Below are 25964 nucleotides of genomic sequence, written 5' to 3'. Positions count from 1 at the left end.
CTCAGCTGTGGATCCAGGAGGACTCCCAAGTTATCAGCAAAGCAAAGCACCAACTGTTTTGTTTGGGTATCTGCATGGATACATGAAGAGCCAGGCAGCAGCTGTAGTAGACAGCAGGCTTATCACAATCACTGTTCTGATTTACTTTTCTTCAACTTAATTGTTTCAGGCTATACAATTTTTGCATTATGCAGTTATTTACCCCTAATTTATTTTTTGTTTCCTTAGCACTCATGTACATGTCAGCTGAAGATAATCCTACATGAGAAGAGTCCTGCAGAATCAGGCTAAGGATCTATCTCCATTCTGTACTGACTAACCAAAAATATTCAGGAAGCGGCTTATCATGTGGCATTTGAAATAAGCTGCTGGGATTTAAAAGGGCAAAAACAGCCATTATATCTAACTGGCATTGGTAGCACCTGGTCCGTTTTTTAAAACCAACACCCAACTGCCTCAATGTCAGAACATAGACAACTCCATAGTTTTTGCATTTTATAAATGTCAATTCTAGTCCATGAAAACTTGAAAAGAACTAATTTATCTTTAAAAATGTTAATATCTATTAAGGTACTTCAAAGAATCATCCTATGTAAACTAGGCTAAATACTTTAAAAATCTCACAAAATCTCTAGAAGTTTGCAAATCATCTTACTTTCCTCAGACTAAACCAGTCCCATTTTTTAAAAAAAATATCCCCCCCCCCCCTGTACTTGTAAAAGTAATTTATTTGGCTGATCTGGTCTACAAAAAAATATGCCATGATATAATGTGTTGTTATTTAAGATGTCAGGGAACACTTTGCTTTATATTACTCAGGATATACATTTTTCCTCTCTTCTCTCTCTCTCTCTCTTCAGAGGGTTCAGTATTGCAATCTTGAATGCCACGAAGACAAACCCACTATTGGGCGTAAGCAGAATTGTAAGCAGTTGTAGGACATTTAACAGACCGGTAGCCATCTCCCCCCCGCCCCCCACAATTTTATTTTTTGCTTATAATGCTGCAATCAAAACCACCGAGCAGAGATTTCCGTATTTTCCATACTTGGGAAAGGAGCGCAATGTTATGCATATTAACCAAGGAATCGATCCAATCCATCCCGACGGTATTCGGAGTGAAAGGATTGGACTCCGCACGATTTCAGCCTGATTCTTCCAACCACAATCTGTTTTTTTTTAAGGAGTCGGTGGAAAAACTGGTACTAAAGCGTGGTGGGAGGGAGGGAGTGGGGAGAGATGATGACGACTGAGAAGAGCAAGCCGCCGGTAAGGCAACCTCAACAGGAACTCCCGGGGTTTGCCGCCGCTTAGTCAGGGAATTCCATGTAGCAGGGGGAGGGGCACCTCTCAAGAGAAGCTCTTTTCCGCACTCTTACTTCCGGGTTTCTAATCACAGACATGCGCGGACTCTTCTCTCTCTTTCTCTCACCCTTGACCCAATCGCTTCAGGCCAACCCATCGACAATAGCGTAGGAGGGGGGACTATCATCCGATCGTTTCCCCAACTACAATTCTGGGGCTTATTCGCCGAGGAATGCTGTCCGTTTTAAAAAAAATCCCAGCCATCCCGCTTCTTTAAAATAAAAGCTCTGCTTTCCGCTTTAGCCTTCTGCGGCTTCTCCGATGCCTCCCCTTTATTCTCCGAGTGTTGGTACGCTCCACTTGAAGCCGAGCCTTGCGGGCGGACAAGACCACCCTACTCGCCTGAGGGGGAGGAGCTGAGGGCATTGTTGAGTCAGGGGGGCTCGCGCTAACCGCGGGGATGGCATGTGGTGGGCCCGTCACAACCCTCCGGTAGCCTCCGCCCGCAGCTCAGTGTCACCTCAAGCACCAAAGGGCGCGGCTGCCTCTCTTTCCGCCGCCGCCGTTTACCGCCGCCGCCGCCTCTTCTTCACCCACCCACCTAGCCGTCTCCGTAGTGGTAGCGTCCGACTCCCAGCTGACCGGCCTGGAATCCCGGCTTCGAGTCCTGGCCTGGATCCTCTTGCCTTGAGCTGCCCCTTCCCCTGCCCTGACCCTGAACACCGGTGCCGCCGCCGCCGCCGCCATGGGAGACGCCGGCAGCGAGCGCAGCAAAGCCCCCAGCTTACCGCCCCGTTGCCCCTGCGGGTTCTGGGGGTAAGTAAAACGAGGGTTAGGGGGGAGGAGGAGGGGGGGAGAGGAGGAAGAGACCTTGCAAAAAGGCCTGTTCGGAGTTGGGCGTGGGGCGCTTCCTAGGCTTGGCCTTCCTCCGGACTCGGATAATGCGTGCTTCAGAGGGAATGACGGCCATAGTTCTTGGCCCGGCTTGGAGTCCGGGTAGGCTCGGCTCTTCCTTGGCCTTCCGAGACTCCATACTCTTCTTCTGACATTGGGGGGCGAGGGGGGCTCTTTCCCAGACCTGCGCCTTGTAGTGGGAGTTGCATGTAGAAGAGCTGGGGTGGGGAAGAGGAAGTGGGGCTCGAAGACCCAGCCAGCTTGGCCTCAAGGGGGTGAGGAAAGGGCGTAGGGCAGTGGTTCCCGACGTGGGGCCCACGCCCCGCGGGGGGGGCAATTTGATTTTTAATGGGGGCAATTTGAACCTTGTTTAAACCAAGTTAATGGCCTTTAAGGCTTCCTCCGCGTGAGTAGTCTTCACTTTTTGAGTACAGTAAGCATATGTCACGGGTGGGGTGGAGGGGGCATCAGGGTTTTGGAGATGCCTAGTGGGGCATGGCTGAAAAAAGGTTGGGAACCACTGGCACAGGGAGAGAGGGGAGGGTGGAAAAAAAGAAGCCACTATTGTCTTCTGAGCTTCTCCCGTCCTTCTGTATTTTTGTGGCACTTAACCGAATCGGATTTTTATCCGTGTTTTTTTTCTTCCTCGCTTCCCTTATGATTGGCATGTGTGGTTTATTCTCGGCTATTGCAATATGTCAACTTTGTCTTCCTTTCCCAGGTGTGACATCTTCTTCTATAACCTCCTTCATATAAATGGACAGGACTTTCTCGAGAAAGGGAATATAGTTTTGAACTCTTTTTCTGCTGCTATTTGGTTTTCTTTTTACCCCAAAACTCAAAAAAAGTTTAATGGTTGTTTCAATTTTGAGTTTCTCAGCTGAATGCAGTAAGCCCAAGAATGATGACACTGGCATAAAAAAGAAAGTTGTTCCTTTCTTTCTTGATTAAAGGACCCTCCCATTTAAAGAAGACTTTTTTGGACTATGTAAAATAGAGATGGAATGCTAATAGATACACACACTATGATGAAAAACCAGGTTTCTATTTTTACCCTTAAAAAAAACTTTGAACAATACTAAATGTAATACTTGATAAAACTTTTAATAGCTCCCTTTAGGAGTTGCCTATGAATCTTGGAAAAATAACCAATATGGTTGTCATAGCAATATGAATTATAATTGAAACAAATAGTAAAAAGTTATGCATTTAATTTCACATGTGAAATTAGGCAGGCATTAAATACTCGGGTTTGTACATCATAAGCATGTGTATCATAAGCCAGCACTGGTTTGTGCATCATAAGCCAGAATTGTTAACTGAAACTGCTAAAAACAACTTGGAATTTTCTCTGGCTTGTTTAATGCTTTGTTTTATTGGGTTTCTTAGATTATTTTTCTCATAATACAACAATCAGAACCACAACCTTAGATTGGTTCTTTTTTTAAAAAAGCAACAAACTAGGATCACAGTTTGAAGAGATGCTAAATAAAATGTGCTAGTTTTCTTAAAGTACTTCTACCAGCAGTTTCGGAACATGGTAATAAACTGAATTACATGAATACAGGGAATTTTTAAATTTGTCTCTTCAAGAAATGCTAACTACTCAGAAAATTTATTCTAGTTAATGATACTTAATATGAATTAGTATTAGAGAAACCAACTAGTACTGTGTACAGCTGTACAAGTAGTTATTGTTTAGGTTTAAATAGAAACAGTGTTAATAGGCTTAACACTGGTTTTCATTCAACAATATCCTTTATATTTGCATCCCTGTTACTGTGTTAAATATTTTCTTCATTTTCATATAGGCTATCTGAAACAGAAAATTTTCTAAATTTTGCTTTCATTACATTAATTACTCCAAACCAATTACAAAACAAGGGATAATTGTGCATTCTGACTGAGATATTGTGGTTACCATGTATTATCATAGGAAATTGAAGTGATAAGCTATCTTTTAAAGTAGGTGTTTTCACAATCGACATGGAAATGTCAAAGAAAAGTAGTGTTTTAGATTTGATATATGTGTAAAGTTTGATTGTACTACATTGATTGAATTGTTATGTTCCTGCATTAGGTTATTACTAGCATTGTTGAACATTTATATTCTTGGGTTTGGAATCAAAGATTAAAATGCTTTTGCTGGCAATAAGGAATTGTAAGAAGACAGACGTTCACTAGAATAGAATAGAATTCTTTATTGGCCAAGTGTGATTGGACACACAAGAAATTTGTCTTTGGTGCATATGCTCTGTGTACATAAAAAGACAAGATACATTCATCAATCATAAAAGTACAGCATTTAATAATAGTCATAGGGTACAAATAATCAAGAAATAATATCAATATAAATTGTAAGGATTTGTGAAATTTATAAAACTTCATCAGGTTATGCTGTAGAAGCCATATTTGATAGTTCTGAATATGTTTATAGGATACAAATAAACAAGAAATAATATCAATATAAATTGTAAGGATTTGTGAAATTTATAAAACTTCATCAGGTTATGCTGTAGAAGCCATATTTGATATTTCTGCATATGTTTTCTGATTATAGTGTTGAGGGAATTATTAATGTGGTTTTCTTTCATAAACACAATTGTGTTGTCTAATGGTTTTTAATTATAATAAATTCTTGATAAACTTTAAAATAGTTTTAGTATTATACAACTGAATTTTCAATTTACCACTTTTCCTTGAAGCCATCCTTTATTACCTATTCTTATTTGTCATTTTATTTAACATATTTGTGCTTGTTCCATTTTCAAATAATAACTGATGCATATTAACTGAATGATTCTGGGATTTTCTATTGCCTTTGTAATAGAATAAGCATTTATTAATAAATCAGACTAAGTGTGTTTTTGTGTGTGTGTGTGTGTGTGTGTGTGTGTGTGTGTGAGAGAGAGAGAGAGAGAGAGAGAGAGAGAGAGAGAGAGAGAGAGAGAGAGAGAGAGAGAGAGAGAGAGAGAGAGAGAGAGAGAGAGAGAGAGAGAGAGAGAGAGAGAGAGAGTGACTAGCACCTGAGTAGACCTCTCCCTAGCCAGCCAGCAACTGTGGGTGTAAAAGCTGAGTAGAGAGGAAGCTCTCTGTGTGTGTTTGATGGAAACTAAAACTAAAAAAACTAAACTTAAAACTAAAACAGTCTAAAGGAGCCTAAGGCAAATTTACTGTTACTGTTCTCCTGAACTAGGGCTCACAGTAGTAGTAGTGGAGGAACAGGAGTTATAGTAGATTAGGAGAAGAGTGGTATAGTAAACAGTGAGTACACACCTTTGGGTATTTGTGAGTATGTTGCCTGGAGGCCAGGTAGGGTTGTGTTGGCTTTTCTTGGAGGTTTGGAGTCCACTAACCTGTAAATGCATATAAAAACTCATAAAAACATAAAAACATGTTTAATGTTTTCACAGTTATATGTTTATAAGTAATGCATTCCAAGACTTCTGGTCAAATTAGTAATATGTTTTTTTTTGTTTTTAGTTGTTTAAATTTCAATTTAAATCAAGGAATCCAATAAAAGAGAATGACTTCTGTTGGAATATACCATGCAGGTAGTCCTCGCCCTATGATCGTTCGTTTAGTGACTGTTCAAAGTTACAACAGGGCTGAAATTGTGACATGACCAATCCTCACATTTATGACCTTTGTAGCATTCCCACAGTCACATGATCATGATCTGAGCACAATTATGACTGTTGATGCATCCTTGGATCACATGATTGCCATTTGCAAGCTTCCCAGCTGGTTTCTGACAACAAAGTCAATGGGGAAGCTGATAGGGAAAATCTCAAATTGTGATCAAGTGATGTCTCACTTGTCTCACTTACCACTTACATGACAAAAAAGGTAAAATTGGATGCCTAGCTCAACAACCGCATCCCCTAACAATGAATTTCCCAGTCTTCATTGTGGTTGTAAATTGAATATTATCTGTATTCCAATAGAAGATGATAAACCAAGCAATATATGGATCAGGTCGAACACTGGGACAAACCTTGAAGAAATTCAATGTTAAAGTAATTGTAAAAATAACCAAAAGTGAGTTTTGTTTATCAGTAATATTGCTCAAGACATATTCTTGGGGATGAGAGACTTTACGGGAAAAGAGTAGGAGGAATTCCTAAATGGGGTTAGGCATTTCTAATCACTGTGATTTTCTCAGTCTTGAAGTAGGCTAGCTGACTTGTTTATATTTGTGTGTTCAGAGGACTTGAGACAGAAGACAAAATCCCTTGGCACCACTTACTGCAGGGTATATTAGTGTTTTCCAGCCAAGCCAAATGCCTTAGATCCAGATACATAAATCTGCTTTTCTTGTGATATACAACATAATTGCCAATATTTGAAGACTGGCAACTTTTCCAGGTTAAGATCTATTTTCTAGTCTCCATAAGGGAAAAATGCTGCTGAAAAAGAAATTATGCAAACAGAATTTTGAAAGCCATTCAAGGCAACTGGCGCATATTCAGCTAAAAAAACATAAAGACCTGTTAAATACTTTGCTGTCATAAGTCATTCTTTGTGTATTTGCATGTATACACAATTATGTTATGTTTGCCCAATGTTTTCAATTTGATTGTTAAACTATATATTTACATATTATTTATTTACACACACACACACACACACACACACACCCCTATACACACATACACGGACACATATTTATATATTTATATGCATCTATCAACCATAAAAGTTGAATGAGATATATGTGCACTTTAAGCTATCACAACTGGCCCACTAGTTTATTTATGTTTACAAATCTTTGGGGAGCTGGGAGAGTAATACTAGTCTTAATTTCTTTTTGTAATTATTTTCATTAAAATGTGTGTATTTATCAAAGACTCACATTTGATAATGCAACTGAAATCTCAGTTATATTTGCTATAAGTACTTCCCAAACGTATCCTTTTTGGACTTAAGAATTGGTGTAGTCTTTGCTTTAGTGTGTGTGTGTGTGTGTGTGTGTGTGTATGTGTGTATGTATATGTGTTGCATTTGTGCTGATAAATAAATAAAGGGAGACTAGTATAGATCTATTTCAAGCTATTTAGCTCTCATCAGCTAGCCATACCCTTACTGGGATTCGAACCTGGGCTGTATTACATATTAGGCAGTTGTATTAGCCACTAGGCCACAGGCTCTCCTCCTTTATCAGCTACATATGTATATGTATATATAATACACACACACACACACACACACACAAATTATACTGGTCTTAAGTAGTTACAACTGGTATTATATATCAGAGAAAGGTGAAGCTTTTCCAGTGAAGCTTATACCTACTACTTTAGTTGGAATCAAAATTTCAGGGTAATTTTCAAGTCATGAACTACTTTCTTTATGGGAAGTGTGTCCTGATTGAAAATAATTTCTGAATTTCCCTGCTGTTCATTGACAATCAGCTTCATTTGGTAGCACTTAATTTAAGTTAATTGCACCCAATCCATACCCTCAGCCTCCAAACACTGATTCATGTCTTTTTTGGCACCTTTGGCTTGAAACCCTCCACTCATAAAGTGAATCACTCTTATATGATGCTTCTTGCAGTCAGTCCTGAAGGGTACCAATAGACCAGGAGGAGTGCAGTCCCCCTACCCAGGTCCTAATGTTAATTATTAGAGAGACCAATACTGTATTAGCTTCACCGAAGACCTGAATCCTCACTGAAAATTGTACTTGATTTGCTGCATTCCCCATAAAGGAAAGATTGTAGACTGGCCAAAAATTATCAAGCATGGACAGATCAAGGGAAAACTTCACTACGCATAAATGGGAACCTTTGCTTTGTTCATTGCTCTGAATATCTTTTGAGACACTTCATTTCTCTTAGCTCTTTGGTAATCCAAGAAGTCACATGGAAGTAGACAGAAGGCTGGCTGGAGCAATCTCACCCAATCTTCTGGTTATTTATTTTTATGTTTTATAGATCAACTACACAAGAAACAGTTCTAAACGGCAAAGAAGTTTACTACTTTTGCAGATATCTAGGGTTTCCACGATCTGTAATCTGACATGAAAGTGATCTGACTATGTCAAAGGAAGATGTTAATATTCTCCATATTCAGGTCATGTCTCAGCTGTTTCACAATAAGGGCCAGAACAAGTGCATGTCCATAAATCAAATGTGCCTTTTGAAAATTACATACAGTAGTACTTGGAAGTTCTAAGGGCAATATTAATATAATTTATGGTGATAATGTTAACTTCAGTTAACAAAATTCTAAGTCGTAATAAAAGCTGGAAAAAGTGTTAATCTTATATTCCTGTTATCTTCTGATAAACTACTGAAAAACTAGGGATATAATTCATTAATCTATTCTTAATACTGTAAAAGCTTTGGGAATGACCTGCATTTTATTTCATTAAGTTGGATAGTATTTTTGCAGGCCAAGTTGAACAATATACAAACCTTTCTGGTCTTGCTGAACTATGTTCCAGCACCTTCAACCAATAGTAAAAAATACTTTATCTGATTTGGAATGCAACAACCCAGACAGTATGGATGTTAATTTCTTTTTTGTTCACTCAACACTTCAATTGCAATTCATGGTACTGATTTTCTCTTCATTTTTTAATCCTTATGTTTTAGGAACAGATTACCTGCAAGATTGCTTAAACTATGTATAATCTGCCTGTTCAGTTTCCTGAGATATACTCCTGGGCAAGGAAATGCTAATATAAAGAAATCGAAAAGTGATCTTTCGCAGTATCTCCCTATTCTTGTTGAATAGTTTCCCCCAAAATACCATAAGGATATTCTGCCTGTAATATGAGAAAAATCTCTCTCCTTGCCTTCTCCTAGGGACAAAAGGATAAGGACTCATAGGTCTTAGGGAGTTCAGCCCAAGTCTCTTGTATCTGCCCAACAACTCAACGCTAATTCCCTGCTTGATTTACGGTTTAATCACATTTAGAGGACCTTGAATTTCCATACTTTGGGGTGCATAGCATAAGGTTATTTAAGAAATTAGCCCAGTTTGTTTCACTATCATCAGTTTTAAGAAATTCCCTTTTAACTTCTTTGTATATGAACTCTACTCTTAACAGGACTAACTTATAATTTTGCTAATACTGTAAAAAGAATAGCCGATTTAAAAGAGTTATCAGCGCAAGCTGTTAGTGTTTGCACTTTGCTCAGTTGCTCTTTTCCCACAAGACTGATGAAAATGATTATTGATTTCTTAACTCTTGGAACAGTATTTGGTTGACTAAGTCTATTTATCTAAGGAATTTGTTCCTTTATATGTAAACCTGGAATTAACACTTACAAGACTAAGGTCTCTTCTAAAGATGAAGTAATAAACTAAGAAAAAGCCAATTTGTAAAATGGGTTTGAATTTTTTCTCTAATAGTACTGCATAATATAATATCTGGGCAGGTCAGAGATTTGTTTATCTTAGTTTCTTGCTGATGGACCAGGAGATTGCAGATAATACAGTGCAGTTCTGTGTCAGAACTATGATCAAACAAACAATTCTCCATTGAGGTGACACTGAGTTTTATCTATCTAAGTTCTCTTAATAGATTCTATAATCTTTTCCTCTTTTTCTTTTCCTTCTCTCTGCCTCCCTCTTTTTTTTAACTTTTTCTTTTACACATACTATATTCTGTGTTTAATTTGGTTGTTTCTTCATTATAGTTGATTAGATCATAACAGTCATAATCCCAATAAACCTTAGCAGCTCTTCAACAAGTGTAGGAAATCCTCAGTTAACATTAGCAATTGGGACTGGAATTGCTGTCACTTACAATGCAATGTTCGTAGGTGTGAAAAATGGTCATAAGTCACTTTTTTCATTGCAACTTCCAATGAATAGAATAACAGTTGGACCTTGGAAGTCTTCTAGTCCAACCCCCTGCTTAGGCAGGATACCCTACACACTTCAGACAAATGGCTATCCCAACATCTTCAAGACTTCCAGTGTTGTGGCATTCACAACTTCAGGAGGCAAGCTGTTCCACTGATTAATTGTTCTAAGTATCAGGAAATTTCCTCTTAGTTCTAAGTTGTTTCTCTCCTTGATTAGTTTCCACCTATTGCTTGTTCTACCCTCAGGTGCTTTGGAGAATAGTTTGACTTTCTCTTCTCCATGGCAAACCTATCAGAACACTGCTATCATGTCACCCCTAGTCCTTCTTTTCATAAGACTAGACATATCCAGTTCCAGCAACTGCTCTTTATATATTTTATCCTCAACTCCCCTAATCTTTGTTGCTCTTCTCTGCACTCTTTCTAGAATCTCAACATCTTTTTTGCATTCGTGGCAACCAAAACTGGATGCAGTATTCCAAGTGTGGCCTTACCAAGGCATTATAAAGTGGTATTAACACATCACATGATCTAGATTCTATCCCTCTGTTTATGCACCTAGAACTGTGTTGGCGTTTTTGGCAGCTGCATCACATTGCTGGTGCATATTTGAAGTGATTGTCCATTGGGACTCTAAGATCCCTCTCACAGTCACCACTATTGAGCAAGGTACCACATATTCTGTACCTGTGCATTTTGTTTTTCTTACCTAAATGTAAAACCTTTCTTCTTCACCTTTGAATTTCATTTTGTTAGATAGTGCCCAATGTTCAAGTCTGTCAAGATCCTTCTGTATTTTAAGGCTATCTTCCTGAGTGTTGGCTATTCCTGCTAGCTTGGTGTCATCTGCAAATTTGATGAGTTCCTCATGCATCCCCTCTTCCAAATCATTGATGAATGTGTTTAAGAATGCTGTGCCTAAAACAGAGCCCCAGGTACCCCACTGCATACATCTTTCCATGTAGATGCAGTTCCATTGAGGATTACATGTTGAGTACAGTTGGTCAGGCTTCATGTAGATGTAGGACTACGGTTGGTCAGCCAGTTACAAATCCGTCTGTTTCCTAGATCTAATTTTTTTTTCTTTTTTGAATACGGGAACTACATCAGCTCTTTTCCAGTCCTCTGGCAGTGCCCCGGTGCTCCAGCATCTTTGAAAAATATAGTTCAGTGCTTCTGAGATCATATCTGCCAGTTCCTTCAGAACCTTGGCATGTAATCCATGTCTTGGTGATTTCAACTCATCTAGGATAGACAAGTGTCACTTACCAATTTCTTCCCTATTTTAACTTTTGCTCCTAATCTGTTGTTGTTGTTTTTTTTTTGATAGGTTGGATTGTTTTTTTCCCTTTGTGTAACGAGAGATGCAAAAAAATAAATTAAGTAGTTCTGCTTTGTCACCTTGCCAATTTCCTTGACTTTTTTCTTGTTTTTAACATCTTGGAACAAGCCTTTGTTTGTTGTGAGCCTTAGCTTTCCTCACTTCATCTTTGCAGACTTGGGCTATTTGCTGATATTCTGCCTCGCTTTCCACTTTTTATACTTGTCCTTTATGACATTCAATTTGTCAGAGAGTTCTTTATGCAGCCATGCTGGTTTCTTTTGAGAGCTGTTATTTTTCTTCTTCATTGGTATTGTGCTAGACTGGCCATTAAATGAGCTGTTGTAAATCGAGGACTGCCTATTACTGCCAAATTTCAGGTTTGAAATTTGAAATCTGAAACTGGCTTTTACAGCTTTTGACTGCTGCAAAGATTCATGAATCCCTCTCTTATTGTTTGGGGGTCAGGGCATTTGCTCTTTGAAAAAAACTTTGCAAATTGTAGAATAATAAAAAAAAGTTTTGTTGATTTTAAGCAGAATTAAAGGATACTTGCTAAGAATAGTACCTTAAGCAAACATTTAATGATTCTTAAAATTTTAAATATTTATGTCTTTAAAGTCTTGAAACATCTATTAACCTATGGCAAGAATTTTGATATAAAGATGGTATCTAAAATCTTCCATTAATTTCCCTTTGATATTTGAGAATGAACTAATAAGGTCAGGTCTATTTAGCACTGGAATAGGAGCCTAAGGGGAATAGCAGGGCTGTAGATTATAGCTGCAAAGTTAAAGAAAGTAATTGAAGCCACTTCCACACCGTTAGCAGGAAAATTGCATGTTGTGTCGATGTAACATTTAGAGGTTGAACTCTAAGGGCAAGTTTATGTTTTAATGGAAGAGTCATTCAACGTTATTAAATCCTTATTGAGCAAAAATCTAAATGTGTTTGAAATCTTCCTGATAAATGATTTCCTATGATTGGAAGATAAACCTGTTAGTGAGTTATTTTCCTGTGCACCACTTGGAGAGTCCAAGCAACGGGTTAATTCAGTCTGGTTGCCCTGGGACTGAGGAATCTTTTTCCTTGGCCACGCCTCCTGGTGTTGCAAGTCCCCAGAATTTTTCCTCAGTCTGCCCATTTGGACTTGTATTAGTGAGCTCCAGCTGAATTAACCTTAGGCTTGGACTCTCCATTCTAAATTCTTTTTCCTTCTCCAATTTTTTCCCCTTCTCCAAACAGTTCTATCCTTTTAAAATTATTTTTTACTGATATTTTCTATTCTGACTGCAAGACGTCGGCTTCTTCGTGAGGCCAGGAGGTAGGAGTGGTGGTGGTGGGTGCTCCGTCAATGCTCCATGCTAAGTCGGCTTCAGAAGCTGCTGCTTGCTTTAAAATAGCGTAGCGAAGGCGGTAAAGCTCCCGGCGTAGCCGGCAGTTCCCAGCAGCGCCTTTAAGTTATTTTTCACCGATTTTTGCCTTTTTCAAGGCGTAGCTTGCTGCGGAGGGGGGCGCGACCACTGGTAACAGCGCGATCGTTGCAGGCCTCCTTGTTAGCCCCACACTGGAGCGGTGGCCATTTTGGGAGGCCCTTTTTCGTGCCTTTTCCCTGGTTGGCCATTACGCTCAGCCACACTACTGCAGAAGGCCAAGGGTGACCAGATGGCCCTGTCCGGTCTCCGGCTGGGTCTCTGCCACCCACAAAGATTTTAAGCGGCTCCGGTGTCTTGGCCACCTGGTGGCCTCACATCGGACACAGGGAGGGCACCTAAACATTTTTTGCTACTTTTCCCCCCCTTTTTTCTTTTGTGCTTCCCCTCCCTGACTCTTCTCCCGGGCCTTGCAACCTCGGTGCAGACCCCTTTTTTCCTTGCTTCTGACCCCTAAGGCTGGAAGGGAGTCTCTTGTTTTTTTGAGTTATAATAATGAACAGTTAATCTTCCTTTTCTGACTCTTTCTAATGATTTTTTTTTCATTACTCCCTATTATTTGCAGTATATGCAGCCTCCTGATTATCCAGCTTCCTGTCTCATATCTGCTGATGGCCTAACATCCTCTGTGGGTCATAGGTCATGGAGGCCCCCAACCCATTGCGAGATCCTGACAGTAGACCAGGCCCCTCCCAGACCCCTAGCAAGGGTTCCTCTTCCACCAGGTGAAAAGGGCTTAGGAAAGGCAGAGTGGCCAGTCAGGACAGTCATCCTTATAAGTCACCCTCTGTGGCTGAGACCAAGGATGTTGAGAGGTGTCAACGGGCTCTTGAAAAACATTTTGAAAAGGCCCGGCACCCGTCAGTGGAGGGATGTTCCCAGTCCGCTTCCCCTGGGGAGCCATTCATTCTCCCGTCTCATAGGGCAGATCATCTCTCAATAATCAATGAGGAGGTGGATTCCCAGGACCTCTCCCCGGACAGGTCATTGGCAGAGCCGGGTTCCCCAGTCCCTTCTTGGGTCTCCGAGGGGTCCCCCTCTGTTGGGGCCTGAACAGGATGGGCCTCCTGAGCACACCCTCACCCAATGGGATCCCTGCCCTGCGGGCGCGTCCATTAGTCAGGACCCCGAGTCGGACCAGGAACCCAAACTCTGCCCACATGCAGGCTGTGGTCGGCCGTGCTATTGCGCAAGGCATAGCGGACGGCATGCAAAAGCAGGATCAACCTCCTGTTGTTCCCAGTTCCTCCCAGGCCAGACAGGAGGCCCTCCACCGGTCAGACGGGTCTTCCTTTGCTGGAATCCTTGGCTCTTAGCGAGGCCTCCGTGTTGGAAGACCTTGACCAAGAGGAGCAGGAGCTTTCGGAGGACGAAGACCTTCCTCTAGATGCCCCTACCTTCTCAGGAATGTTTAAACCCAGCCTTTTCAAATCCATCTTGCATCAGGCCAAGAACACAACACAAGTGTGACCCTACCGCGGTCAATCCCAACGCAAGCATGTTTGATGTCCAGGCTCCCCAGCAGGAGCTGGTTCCAGTTCTGGGCCTGTTCTTAGATGTCATTCAGCGGCAGTGGACCCAGCCGGCTTTCCTGGCTGCCCCCAGCAGCAGGGACAAGAAACTGTACACAGTTGAACCCGCCCTGAAGGATCTCCTGGTCCTTCCATCTGTGGATCCCCCATAGCTGCCCTTACATCCAACTCAACCCTCCCTGCTGATTTGCTAGAGGGTCTTAAGGCGGAGGAAAAAAAGCGGAGAAGGCCTGTCATAAGACCCATCAGGCAGCTGCCTGGGCTATCAAGGCGTCTTCTTCCACGTCCTTCTTCAACAGCGCCTCTGTCATCTGGCTATGCGAGCTACAGGCCAAGCTCCCAGCAGGAGACATCTGTCTCCACCAGGACATCACCAAGATTATTGCAGTGTCCCAATACACGGCTGATACCTCACTGAATGCGGCGAAATTTGCCTCCAGGGCATTAGCGTCCAATGTAACTTCCCGCCACCTCATCTGGCTCCGTCATTGGCAGGCAGATCAGAAAAATAAGTGGAAATTGGCTTCTGCCCCATTCAAGGGGACTAAATTATTTGGGGAGGTCTTGGACCCATTCCTGATTGAGTCTAAGGACAAATGTAAGGTGCTGCCCACCTTAAACAAGAAGCAGGACCACAAATCTGCTATCTACTTCAAGAGGCAGCCCTTTCCTCCCAGCAGACTGACTGGCCAGTCAGGTGATAGATTCCAGGACAGGCAGTCCTTTCAGGACAGCGGTAGGAACCAGTTCAACTACCGCAAACCCTACTGAGGCTGGGCCTCCAACATGCCCTTCCACAAGTCTAAGTGACCATCAGCACTCTGCGCCCATAGGGGGTCGACTCCAGCTGTTTGCTTCCCATTGGGCTCTGACTATGGAGGACTCCTGGGTCCTCCAGACCGTCAGGGAGGGGCTCTCCTTGGAGTTCCTCTTCCAGCCCCCTCAGAACTTCATCCACTGCCCAGCTCCCTCTTGCCATCTCAAGAGGGATCTCATGAACCAAGAGATCCATCATCTCCTGGAAATCAACGCGGTGGAGCAGGTTCCTCCAGACCAGGAAGGGAAGGGATTCTATTCCATTCTCTTTCTGGTACCCAAAAATTCCGGGGGGGTGGGTGGTGGGTGGAGGGCCATCTTGGAACTCAAGAACCTCAATCGTCATATCGCATACAGGAGATTCAAGATGCAGTCCCTGCAATCCATCCTGGTGGGGATCCGCCAGGGGGACTTCCTCACCTCCATCGATTTGAAGAAGGCATACCTCCACATCCCCATACGGCCCCACCACAGAAGGTTCCTGTGGTTTTATGCTGGCCGACATTACCAATACAGGGCACTCCCCTTCGGCCTATTGTCAGGACCCAGGACCTTCACAAAGGTACTGTCAGTTGTTGCAGCGCAACTCAGGCACAGACCTGTACGGCTCCAATGTTACCTGGACGACATACACTTCCAATCGTCATCCAGGCAACAAGCCTTACTGGATCTCCGCGTAACCATGAGGGCCCTCAGAAGTCATGAGTTCTCCTTGAACCTGGAGAAAAGTCATCTCGTCCCAACCACCAGGCTAACCCACTTGGGGGCGGTCATAGACACTTCAGAGTGCAGGGTGTTCCTCTCTCAGGACAAAATAGACGGCCTATTAGTCATGACCCACAAGATGTTAGGGGCAAAGCAGGCTCCGGCGATACTCCTGTCGCAGCTGTTGGGAAATATGATATCCTGCATTTTGGTCATTCCCTGGGCCTGATTTAATTCCAGACATCAACATGTTCTCCTGATGACGGACAATGTGGCCACCAAGTCACATATAAACCACCAGGGTGGCACCAGGTCCAAAAGACTCGTGGCGGAGGCCAAGGCCCTGGGCCGCTGGGCGGAACATCATGTAGCATCCATTTGTTCTGACCACATATCCGGAGTGGAGAACATTCAGACAGATTGGTTCAGCAGGACCACCATAGACACTGCGGAGTGGCGTCTGGACCCAGCCCTGTTCTGCCAGCTGTCCCACAGATTCGGCACAGCAGTGGTCGATCTGTTCGCCACCAGGGAGAACACGCAACTCCAGCGCTACTTCTCCCGCTTCAACTCTCCGGGGGTGGAGGGGATGGATGCTCTTTGATGTAGTTGGCCCTGGAGTCTGCTGTACGCATTCCCTCCTCTTCCCCTCCCCCCTCAAGTTATCGGCAAGGTCATCGCAAGAGGGCAGAGGTGGTCCTTGTGGCTCCCCACTGGCCTCGGAGATCTTGGTACACCGACCTTGTCAGCCTGTTGGTGTCCCCTCCATGGCGAATTCCTCGGCATCAGGTCTCCCTCACTCAGGGGTCTATCATCCATCCGGACCCCCAGTGGCTCCAGCTAGCCGTCTGGCACTTGAGGGGGACCTCCTGAGGAGCGAGGGCCTATCGGAGGAGGTGGTACATACCATTCAAGCCTCCAGACGCCCCTCAACGACCAAAATCTACGACTCATCCTTGGCCGCTTTCGCCAAGTTGTGTGACTCCTACCATTTTGACCCAGTCATCGCTCCTGTGTCCCGCATCTTGGATTTCCTTCAAGGAGGCCTTGAAAAAGGCCTCACCCTGAATACTCTTTTTTGCCAGTAGCAGCTCTCTCCACCGTTTGGTCCGGTGATCCAGTCCTGCCCCTCAACAAGATTCCCAGTGTTCGCTACTTCCTCAAGGGCGCCTCCAACTTGCCTCCACCAATGGTGCACCGTTACCCCACCTGGCAGCTGTCAGTGGTCTTACAAGCCCTTACATCACCATCCTTTGAGCCTCTGCGTACCTCGTCTCTTCACCATCTCACCTTGAAAACTGCCTTTCTCATCGCTATAACATTTGTGAGGCACATTTCGGAACTGGCGGCCCTGTCGGTTCGAAGGACCTGTGTGTTATACATACTGACAGGGCTGTCCTGTCCCTAGATCTGTCCTTCATCCCGAAGGTTAACACTTGGTTCCACAGGGCGCAGGAGATCATCTTGCCCAACTTCTGCCCACGTCCCACTCACCCGAGGGAATGCACTTGGCACAAGTTGGATGTCAGGTGGGCTCTGCGGATCTACATCAAACGGACTGCAGACTTCCCCAAGTCAGAGGCCTTATTCGTGTCATTCCAGCCTGGCTCCTTGGGCAAGAAGGTGTCGTCTTCTACGGTAGGCAGGTGGCTGAGAGCATGCATCGCTGCGGCCTATGAACACCAGTCCAGGGTGGTGCCTAGACACATTACTGCCCACTCTATGAGAAGCGCAGCCATCACTGCTGCCTAGGCCACCCAGGCCTCCATTGTCAACATTTGCAGAGCGGCCACTTGGTATTCACGATTGCCCTTTGTCAAGAACTATAAATTAGATGTTTATGCTTTGGCTGAAGCCTCTTTTGGCAGGAGGGTCCTACAAGCGGTTGTTCCCATGTCCAAATCCCGGGACTGCCTCTCTGCCCGCCCAGATGGCACATAACTTGGGTATGTCCCATTGCTTGGATTCACTCTCCAAGCGGTGCACAAGAAAAAGACCATTGGTTTACCTGAAGGGTCCTTTTCTGTGCACCGTGGAAGAATCCAACCCGCCCTGGCTGATCTGTCCAGGGATTCAGGACCGTCGTGGCAACTTGGACTTCCCATTCTATGCTTTCTTCATGCCTCCAATCCTTCACGGTTCTGGACCATCTCAAAGTTCTGGGGACTTGCAACACCAGGAGGCATGGCCAAGGAAAAAGGTTCCTCAGTCCCAGGGCAACCAGACTGAATTATCCCGTTGCTTGGACTCTCCCGCAGTGCACAGAAAATGACCCTTCAGGTAAACCAATGGTCTTTTTCATTCCATTCCAATGGTATTTTAGTGAAGAAAGAAAACCACGTAAGATCTGCACAGCTTACGAAATTTGAAATCACTTACTTATTCTTTCGATTTCTATCAGTCTTGGGACTCTAATGTGTTCTGTGCAAATCCTGTCCTATATTTCCATCCTGTAATAAGAGGTGTCAAACTCACGTCATCACAGCATCAGGTGATGTATTGCAACTTTTTTTCCTTTGCTAAATCGGGTGTGGGCATGGCCAACATGTGACGCATTACCGGCCATGAGTTTGATAACCTGCTATAATACAACCCAGAAAGATTAGTGTGCTTTTTATGTTTCAAGTCATTCTCTATATGCTAACATTCTCTTTCCATATCAGATGAAATCATTTCCTTAAATCTTGCATTTCAGAAATGGTTACTTGATTTCCAGGGGGATCTTTCTGTTTTTTCATTTATAACCAGAAATTCACATTTGTAATGAAAAGGCTGATTAATTTATTATTTGCCATCAAGCTGTCTTCAACTCCCAATGACCACATAGATTTTCTTCATGACACTTTATCCCTAACATGGTCTTCCAATGATGCACTCATCACCACTATAATTGAGTATATCCACTTTGCTGCTGATGGGCTTCTTTTCACTTTTCCCCGTATTAGGCACTTTTATTTTAATATAATTGCAGGTAGTCTTCGATAACCATATGTTTAGTGACCATTTGAAGTTACACATCATTGGAAAAAAATGACTTAGGACTGTTTTTCACACTGTTGCAGCATCCTCTTGCATATTCATGAGCAAAATTCGGATACTTGGCAACTAGCTCATATTCATAACAGTTACAATGACCCAGGAATCATATGATCATCCTTTGCTACCTTCTAATAAAACTCTATGGGGAAGCCAAATTTACTTAACATCTGTGTTACTAATTTAACACTAGTGATTCACTTAACTGTGGTAATAAAGGTCATAAATGAGGCAAAACTCATTTAACAACTGTCTCACTTAGCAACACACATTTTGTGCTCCATTTTGGTCATAAATTGACTGCTTGATATGTAGTAAGTTATAAATTTGTAAAACCGTGATTTGGAGTGCATTTCCTGGAGTTCCCCAAGCATTGAAACTTGATTAGTCATATTTATTTTTTAGTTTCTTTCAGTTAAATATTCCATATATTGAGAATTTTCTCTGAATACCTGTCAGTTTTCAGACAAGATGTCAAGAAATTGCATTTAAGAAGCAAAAGCCGTGTGTATGTGTGTAAATGTATAGGTTTATGTGTAAATGTATAGGGATGTGTATATATGTTTATACATGTATGTATTAGACAAACAAAATGTATTCATTTGAAACATCTTATTAGCTGTAATATTTATTGTTGCTATTTTTTTTTCAGGTTTATGACAGCATATTTTGTTCTGTATTTGATTCAGTAATTGCTTAGAGATGGAAAGAAAAGTCAGTTAATATTTTAATTAAATTGATTTACTCTGGTTGGTATTCTATTTAAGATTAAATATATGTTGTTCTTGACAAATTAATGCTATAGTGGCTTTAGAGTAGGTCACAGAATACATTGGGTCTGTAATAATTTAAAAAATATACAGATATACATTAAAATATAAATGTAGTCTCAACTTGAAATAATTCAATAGAAATTTGAATTGAAACACTGGCTAATGTAGAGATGTGTTGGTCCATGTGTTCAGTGCTTTTTTAAAAAAAACTTGAATGTGTGTAAAATTTATCAAACTAAAATATATCCATATCAACAAACACCTGCACAACAAGTTAATAATAAACATGGCAATGATTGTATTTTTTGCCAAGTGTGTCCCATACAATTCCAGCTTGTGAGTTGAAAGTTATATGCATATTTATACTTGTACATCTTGAGCTTCGCCTCCAGTCATAGTTATTATGCCTTCTTTCCCAATATCATAATATTCCCATATAGCCTTCTATAAGTGCTACAGTAATAACAGCTTTACAGTATTTTCAGGCAGCACTGTCAATTGATATAGTTACAAAAAACCACTAGCACAATACTGCATCACCAGTATGCATGCAGCTGGAGCAATTTCTTCCTCAATATGATAACAGTCCTTGCAGTCTGGAAGTTGAAGTAGTGAGGGTTTGAAGAGCATTTGTGGGAATCTGTTTTAGGGTCATAGGTGAGTGATGGTACCCATAAGTTTAAATAGGGATGAGTAATTGGATTTGGTTCAGTGTCTGGCTTCAGCTTCCTACCCAGTCAGAAGAGGAGAGGGTTTAAAAGAAAGACACTTCCCACGTTGTTGACATCAATTTTGCTATGCAGGAGGAAAAAGAACCATTGTTCCTCATGTCTTCCTACATGAAATGAGAGAGAGATACTAGGAAAACAGAAGGGCTTAAGAATTTGTGGGAAATCACTTAAACGAACCCCTTCACTTCTGATCTTTCTATACAAAGTGGAATTGAAGGGCAGAAGTGATGACACAATTAGTTTCTACTTACTTTGTTAGGACTTTGTTTTCTGCTTTGAAAATAAGATTAGATATTAGTGCAGCAGAATTGGTTATCTAAAAGTAGTGGGAAATTGCAGATCTGATCCAACAGAGTATTGCTTATGTTCTGATATTACATTTTTCTTTTGTTTTATTTGTATCTCAAGTTCAACTTTTAAAACTTTCAAAAGTGCATATTTTGTATTGCTTATTGATGCAGTATATATTGTGACATTGAGAAAGTTTAATAATAATATAATAGTTTGTTAAAATATCAGATCTTTAGGGGGGAAAGCACATGTATAACAAATCAGAAGAGGCGGCTGAAAATTATCTATGTAAAACAGATGGTAAGCTTTGAGTTCTTATCACTTCTGTAATTATTGCTGTATAGTGTACTAGTACCTTGCCAAAGTTATACAGTAGTTGGCATTGCTTTGCTAGAATATAATCTCTCTAGTTATTTATCTGTGCAGAGGTATCTTTTTTTTAAAAAAATCAATGTGTAATTTAGGTGAGATCACGGAAAGGAATGTTAGATAGTCAATACTTCCCACCTTGCTTTAATGACTTGTAAGGTAGTTTTACAAAACAAAGAGAAGAGCAGGCCCAGTTACTTATAATGAAATTATTTTCCTAATAAGCTGAGTAAAATAAAGAATCCAGAAGGTGGAACTCCAAATAATTACCAAGTTATTGATGTAAGTTGTTCCCTAACAAGTAACATTTGTTTTGTAAAACTATTAAATGGAATAGTAAGGGAATTAAAGATGCTTTACTTCAATACTTTATATATCAGTTCTTGTTTCCAATTCCAATTTCTTTTTTACTTTTATTCAGCAAGATATTTGTTTGAATTGAATTGCTGTAGAGGTGGAACCAATGGGTTCTACATTTATTATACATGAAGAACAATTTTAGGTGTGTGTGCTCTGAAATTATAGCATATACTGACTTCAGAATTGTTTTTGAAAGACGGAATGCAGTTGTTCAGACATAAATGTAACTGTGAGTATAATCTTGGCAAAGGTTTAAAGAGAGATTTCAAATATGTTGGCTTCTAATTTTACCTTCCACCTTGTGAAGTAGATTTAACAAGTTCTAAACACACTTTAAACCCCACACTTTAAGATGAAATATTAAGAGTTTCAAGATAGCTTTTCAGGTACTGTTGTTAAATCCAAATTTATTACATTGCACAAATTACCAGGAAAGTTTAGGATTTTGCTTTACCTGGGTATTGCAATTATTTGTGTTTATTTAATTCTGTTTGAAAATTGTCTAGGATTGTATGAAAAAACCTTATTTTGTGTTTTAAAAACATTTTGACATAACATGCAGTTATGATTATGATTCATTTTTAAATTTAAGTGCCCAATTAATAGTAAATTTCATGGCACTATTGCAGTTATTTTCTTTTGCCAGTTTTTATAATTATTTAAGCTTTGACAGCTTGTGATCAGCAGTGTGATTTTCACAACTTGTTTAATTGTTTCTATGGGAACAGCAGAAGCAGCAGCTGGCACTAAATGTCTACTGAACTGCACTGTAAACTGCACTGCAAACAAACTATAATATGAAGGCTGCTTATAACTTTTGATGTTACAGATTACTCTATTTTTTATAGTTTTATACATGTAGAGTATGTAGTGCAGCAAAATGCAATGAAATTTAATCTATATTGAAAGATGGGTTCTTTGCTTGCTTTTTTGGTTTTGTTTTATTTTGTATGGCTCTATAATAGATATCTTGGCAATTCAACTTTGGTTGAATTGAAGTGAAATAAAGGAACTGAATATGAATGAACATACATACATACATACATACATACATACATACATACATACATACATACATACATACATATATATATATATATATATATATATATATTTCTGAAGTGAAATAACATCAAACAACTAATATAATTTTGCACTAATTTTATTCTGTTTTCTATCACAAAATATTATAGACATAAATATATAATGACTGAATTCTTGAAATCTAAAATACTATAATCTAAAAGCAAAACTGGATAGAATTAGACCAGGTAAAAACTTTTTTGTCTCTAGTTGTTGATTTAAGCTTTATAGTCTCTGACAAGAACTAAAATTTCCTAGTATCATGTTCATCTTGTTTTCAGCTGAAACATCATTAAATGTTTGGAAGTGCTGAGCTTTCTGTTGCCAGAATGATACAGAAAAGTCATTTTGTTGCCCTTAACTACAATTTGTTGATTTATTAACCTGCTCCTGTTTAAGATTCCATTTTTATACAGAGTTGGGTAGTCTTACTTGTGAAACTCGTTAGAAAATGAAGTGATATAGCCTCTTAAATTTGATTAAACATAACATATAAAAAAATGAAATAACCTTGTCTTAGGTTTTTTTTTTCCAATGTTAAGGCCACAATTAATATAGAAAATTTGTTAATATTAGCTTCTGTTCTTTCAAAAACCTTTTCAACAAATAGACAAGTCTATTTAGTTCAATATTGATTAAGTAAACTATTTTGGTCCTCGAGTCCTTTAATCATTTGTGTTGCTCTTCTCTGTACTCTTTCCAGAATCTCAACATTTTTTACATCATGGCAACCCAAACTGGATGCAATATCCAAGTGTGGCCTTACCAAGACATTATAAAGTGGTATTAATTAATTAATTTCTGTGATCTTGATTCTATCCCTCTGTTTATGTAGCCTAGAACTGTGTTGGCTTTTTTTGGCAGCTGCAGCACACTGCTGTCTCATATTTAAATGATTGTCCACTAAGACTCCAAGATCTCTCTCACAGTTACTACTATTGAGCAAGGCACCACATATACTGTACCTGTGCATTTTGTTTTTCTTGTCTAAATGTAGAACCTTACTTTTTTCACCATTAAATTTCATTTTGTTAGACAGCGCCCAATGTTCAAGTCTGTCAAGATCCTTCTGTGTCTTAAGCCTGTCTTCTGAAGTGTTGATGAGTTCCCCATCAAATCTGCAGATGACACCAAGCTAGCAGGAATAGCCAACAATCCAGAAGATAGGGTTAAGAGAAAAAAAAATGAATAACTTGACCTTGATGCAAAGACTATTGTTTCCTTAGAGTTTGATTTTTTTATAATGCAATAAAAATGCTATTTCTGATAAAATTACAGGTTGTTTTTATATCCACATTTTGTTTGGCATGTATCCTTTTAGAAGCCCATTGACTTATAAAATATCTATCAATAGATTGGACAACTATTTGTCTGAAATAGTATGGGGTTTCCTGCTTGAACAGAGGGTTGAACTATAGAAGACCCCCAAGTCCCTTCCAGAATAACATTCTGTTCTGTTCTAGTTATCCAGAATTGATCAAAGGATATTATAATATTGAAAATATTATTTATAAACCAAACAATCCAAATATATAACTACCTCCTCTAACCCCCCAAGAAAGCAGCAAAATAATTTTAGAAAGCCTATGCACAGTTCAGTTTGCAACTAAAAATTCTTGCCAAACTACACTGGGATAAACGGTATAAACTGGGATAGACAGGGAAAGTTATAGTAATGCTACCAAGACGAATCCCCTATTTCAGCATGAGCTCATGTGCTAGAGAAAGCAATATCTTTGCAGTTAGTCTTAAAACATAGGCATACATATAGAGGCATAACTTAAGATAATGAGTTACTTCTAAGGAATCATAAACTAACACCTTGACCTTTTTGAAAGTCAGTCAATAAATTTAATATACACAATTAATACAATGTAAACTATTTTATTTCTTAAAAAAGATGTCTTGCTTATGCTTGAAACTTTCAAGCTATTTTTTAAGCCAGCCACAGTGGAGTCTGGAGACATGAATCCAGACAATTGAATCCAAGTTTGTCTTCTTTAAAAGAAGTTGAAGGTGATAAATGGCATTCCCTGCTAATGCTATTGCCTGAGACAATAACTAGTCCACAATCCTCTGGAGTTTATTTTTAGAGCATGTGGTCTTGCAGTGACAAAGGAGAATAGCACCTCCTGTTCCTTTGACAAAAGCTGTTTTAGTAATAGAAATTGATTTTAACAGAAATTATTTGGACTATCAAAATTACACATAATGGTACTGGGTTTCTATCCTAATTTAGATAATATTATTATAAAATTTGTGTTGTTATGATCAGTATGTAAAATCATTGACAATGATAGCATGAAAGTTTTGTCCATAGAAATGAGAAAAAGGAGGGGAAGCACAACCTTGCTTTGGAGACATTGGAATAAATTCTTAAACATTCTAGATGGCTCATATTAGTAAAGACAACTTAATAATGAGAGGGAAATATTAAGCAAACTTACCTTAGAAATACCTTTAAAAATTGCTCCCAAAAATACATGGTGTCAGACCTCAACAGAACTCTTGAACAATCATGTTTTTAACTTATCAGAGGGTATTTAATGTTGGAGACCCCACTGCAGAAAAAATAATAGGTTTTCAGGCCTTGCAACATCTTGAAAATAGAGTACAACCAACTATGTTTCCCAGCACAATCAAAGCAGTTGGGTTGACTTTATTGGAAATATGTGACCCTGCAGATAACTGCGCTAAGCTATGAAAGACTGTATTGTATAAGTTAAAACCAACACTTTGATTAACCTTTGAGTTGATGATTAGCTATTGTCCAGTTTCAGTTAGACTAACAATTGCTTTAATAACACCTTAGGTAATAATGTTCTGTTAAAGCTTAGTAAGATCTACAGAGTCCTCAACTTACAATTCCATTTGGAACTGGAGTTTTGGTTTTAGATTGTGATGGTTTAAGTCGAATCATCTGACTGGCCCCAATTTTGCAACTGTTTTATGGCAGCTCTTTAAGTAAAGTTAAGTGAATCATGTGATTTTAAGTCTGAATCATGCTGGAAACCAGCAAAAAGCATAACAGATCATGGTCATGTGAATGCAGGATGAGACAAAAACTTGTAAATGTGAACTAGTTGCCAAGAGCCTGAAATGTGGTCATGTGACTATGAATTGGGGTAGCAGAACATTTTACATGACCAGAAAGGCTCTGCAGCAGTTTCAAAAAAAACTTTCAGAAACCATCATAATTAAAAACAGTTGTTCAAATTGAGAACTACCTGTTATAGAAAAGGATTAGTGATAAAATTGTGAGAAGTGCATTTTATCATTTTTCCCCATTCTGAACTTTTTAGCCAACTAAAAACTATAAAATTAGATTTTGATTCTTGACATATTACATTCTCTCAAACAACAGCTGCATTGTTGAGCATCTTTTTGATTTTTAACTTAGCCAGTACATTTCCAAGAAAAGCAATTGTTCCATTTCTCTCCTTGAATTCACTCTTAAAAGGACATTAAAGGTTTTTCTAAATCCAAATGAAGTA

The 25964-nt window shown here is 40.0% G+C and overlaps 1 protein-coding gene across 1 annotated transcript in view; it reads left to right on the top strand.

Annotated features, from left to right (window-relative positions):
- The first annotated feature begins 1734 nt into the window (after positions 1 to 1734).
- Positions 1735 to 25964, top strand: part of ZFAND3 (zinc finger AN1-type containing 3) — a 108585-nt gene continuing 84355 nt past the window's right edge. The window contains exon 1 of the mRNA XM_014055804.2: positions 1735 to 2120. Coding sequence (XP_013911279.2) covers positions 2050 to 2120 — 71 coding nt within the window. The 5' untranslated portion in view covers positions 1735 to 2049. The remainder of the gene's footprint in view (positions 2121 to 25964) is intronic.

Source organism: Thamnophis sirtalis, unplaced genomic scaffold (genome assembly GCF_051295495.1).
Source record: "Thamnophis sirtalis isolate CommonGarterSnake01/CBP01778 unplaced genomic scaffold, rThaSir2_p1.2 scaffold_6, whole genome shotgun sequence".
In the NCBI taxonomy this organism is placed as follows: domain Eukaryota; kingdom Metazoa; phylum Chordata; class Lepidosauria; order Squamata; family Natricidae; genus Thamnophis; species Thamnophis sirtalis.
The sequence above is the reverse complement of the archived record's forward strand: the minus strand, read 5'-3'. Positions and strand labels throughout refer to the sequence as shown.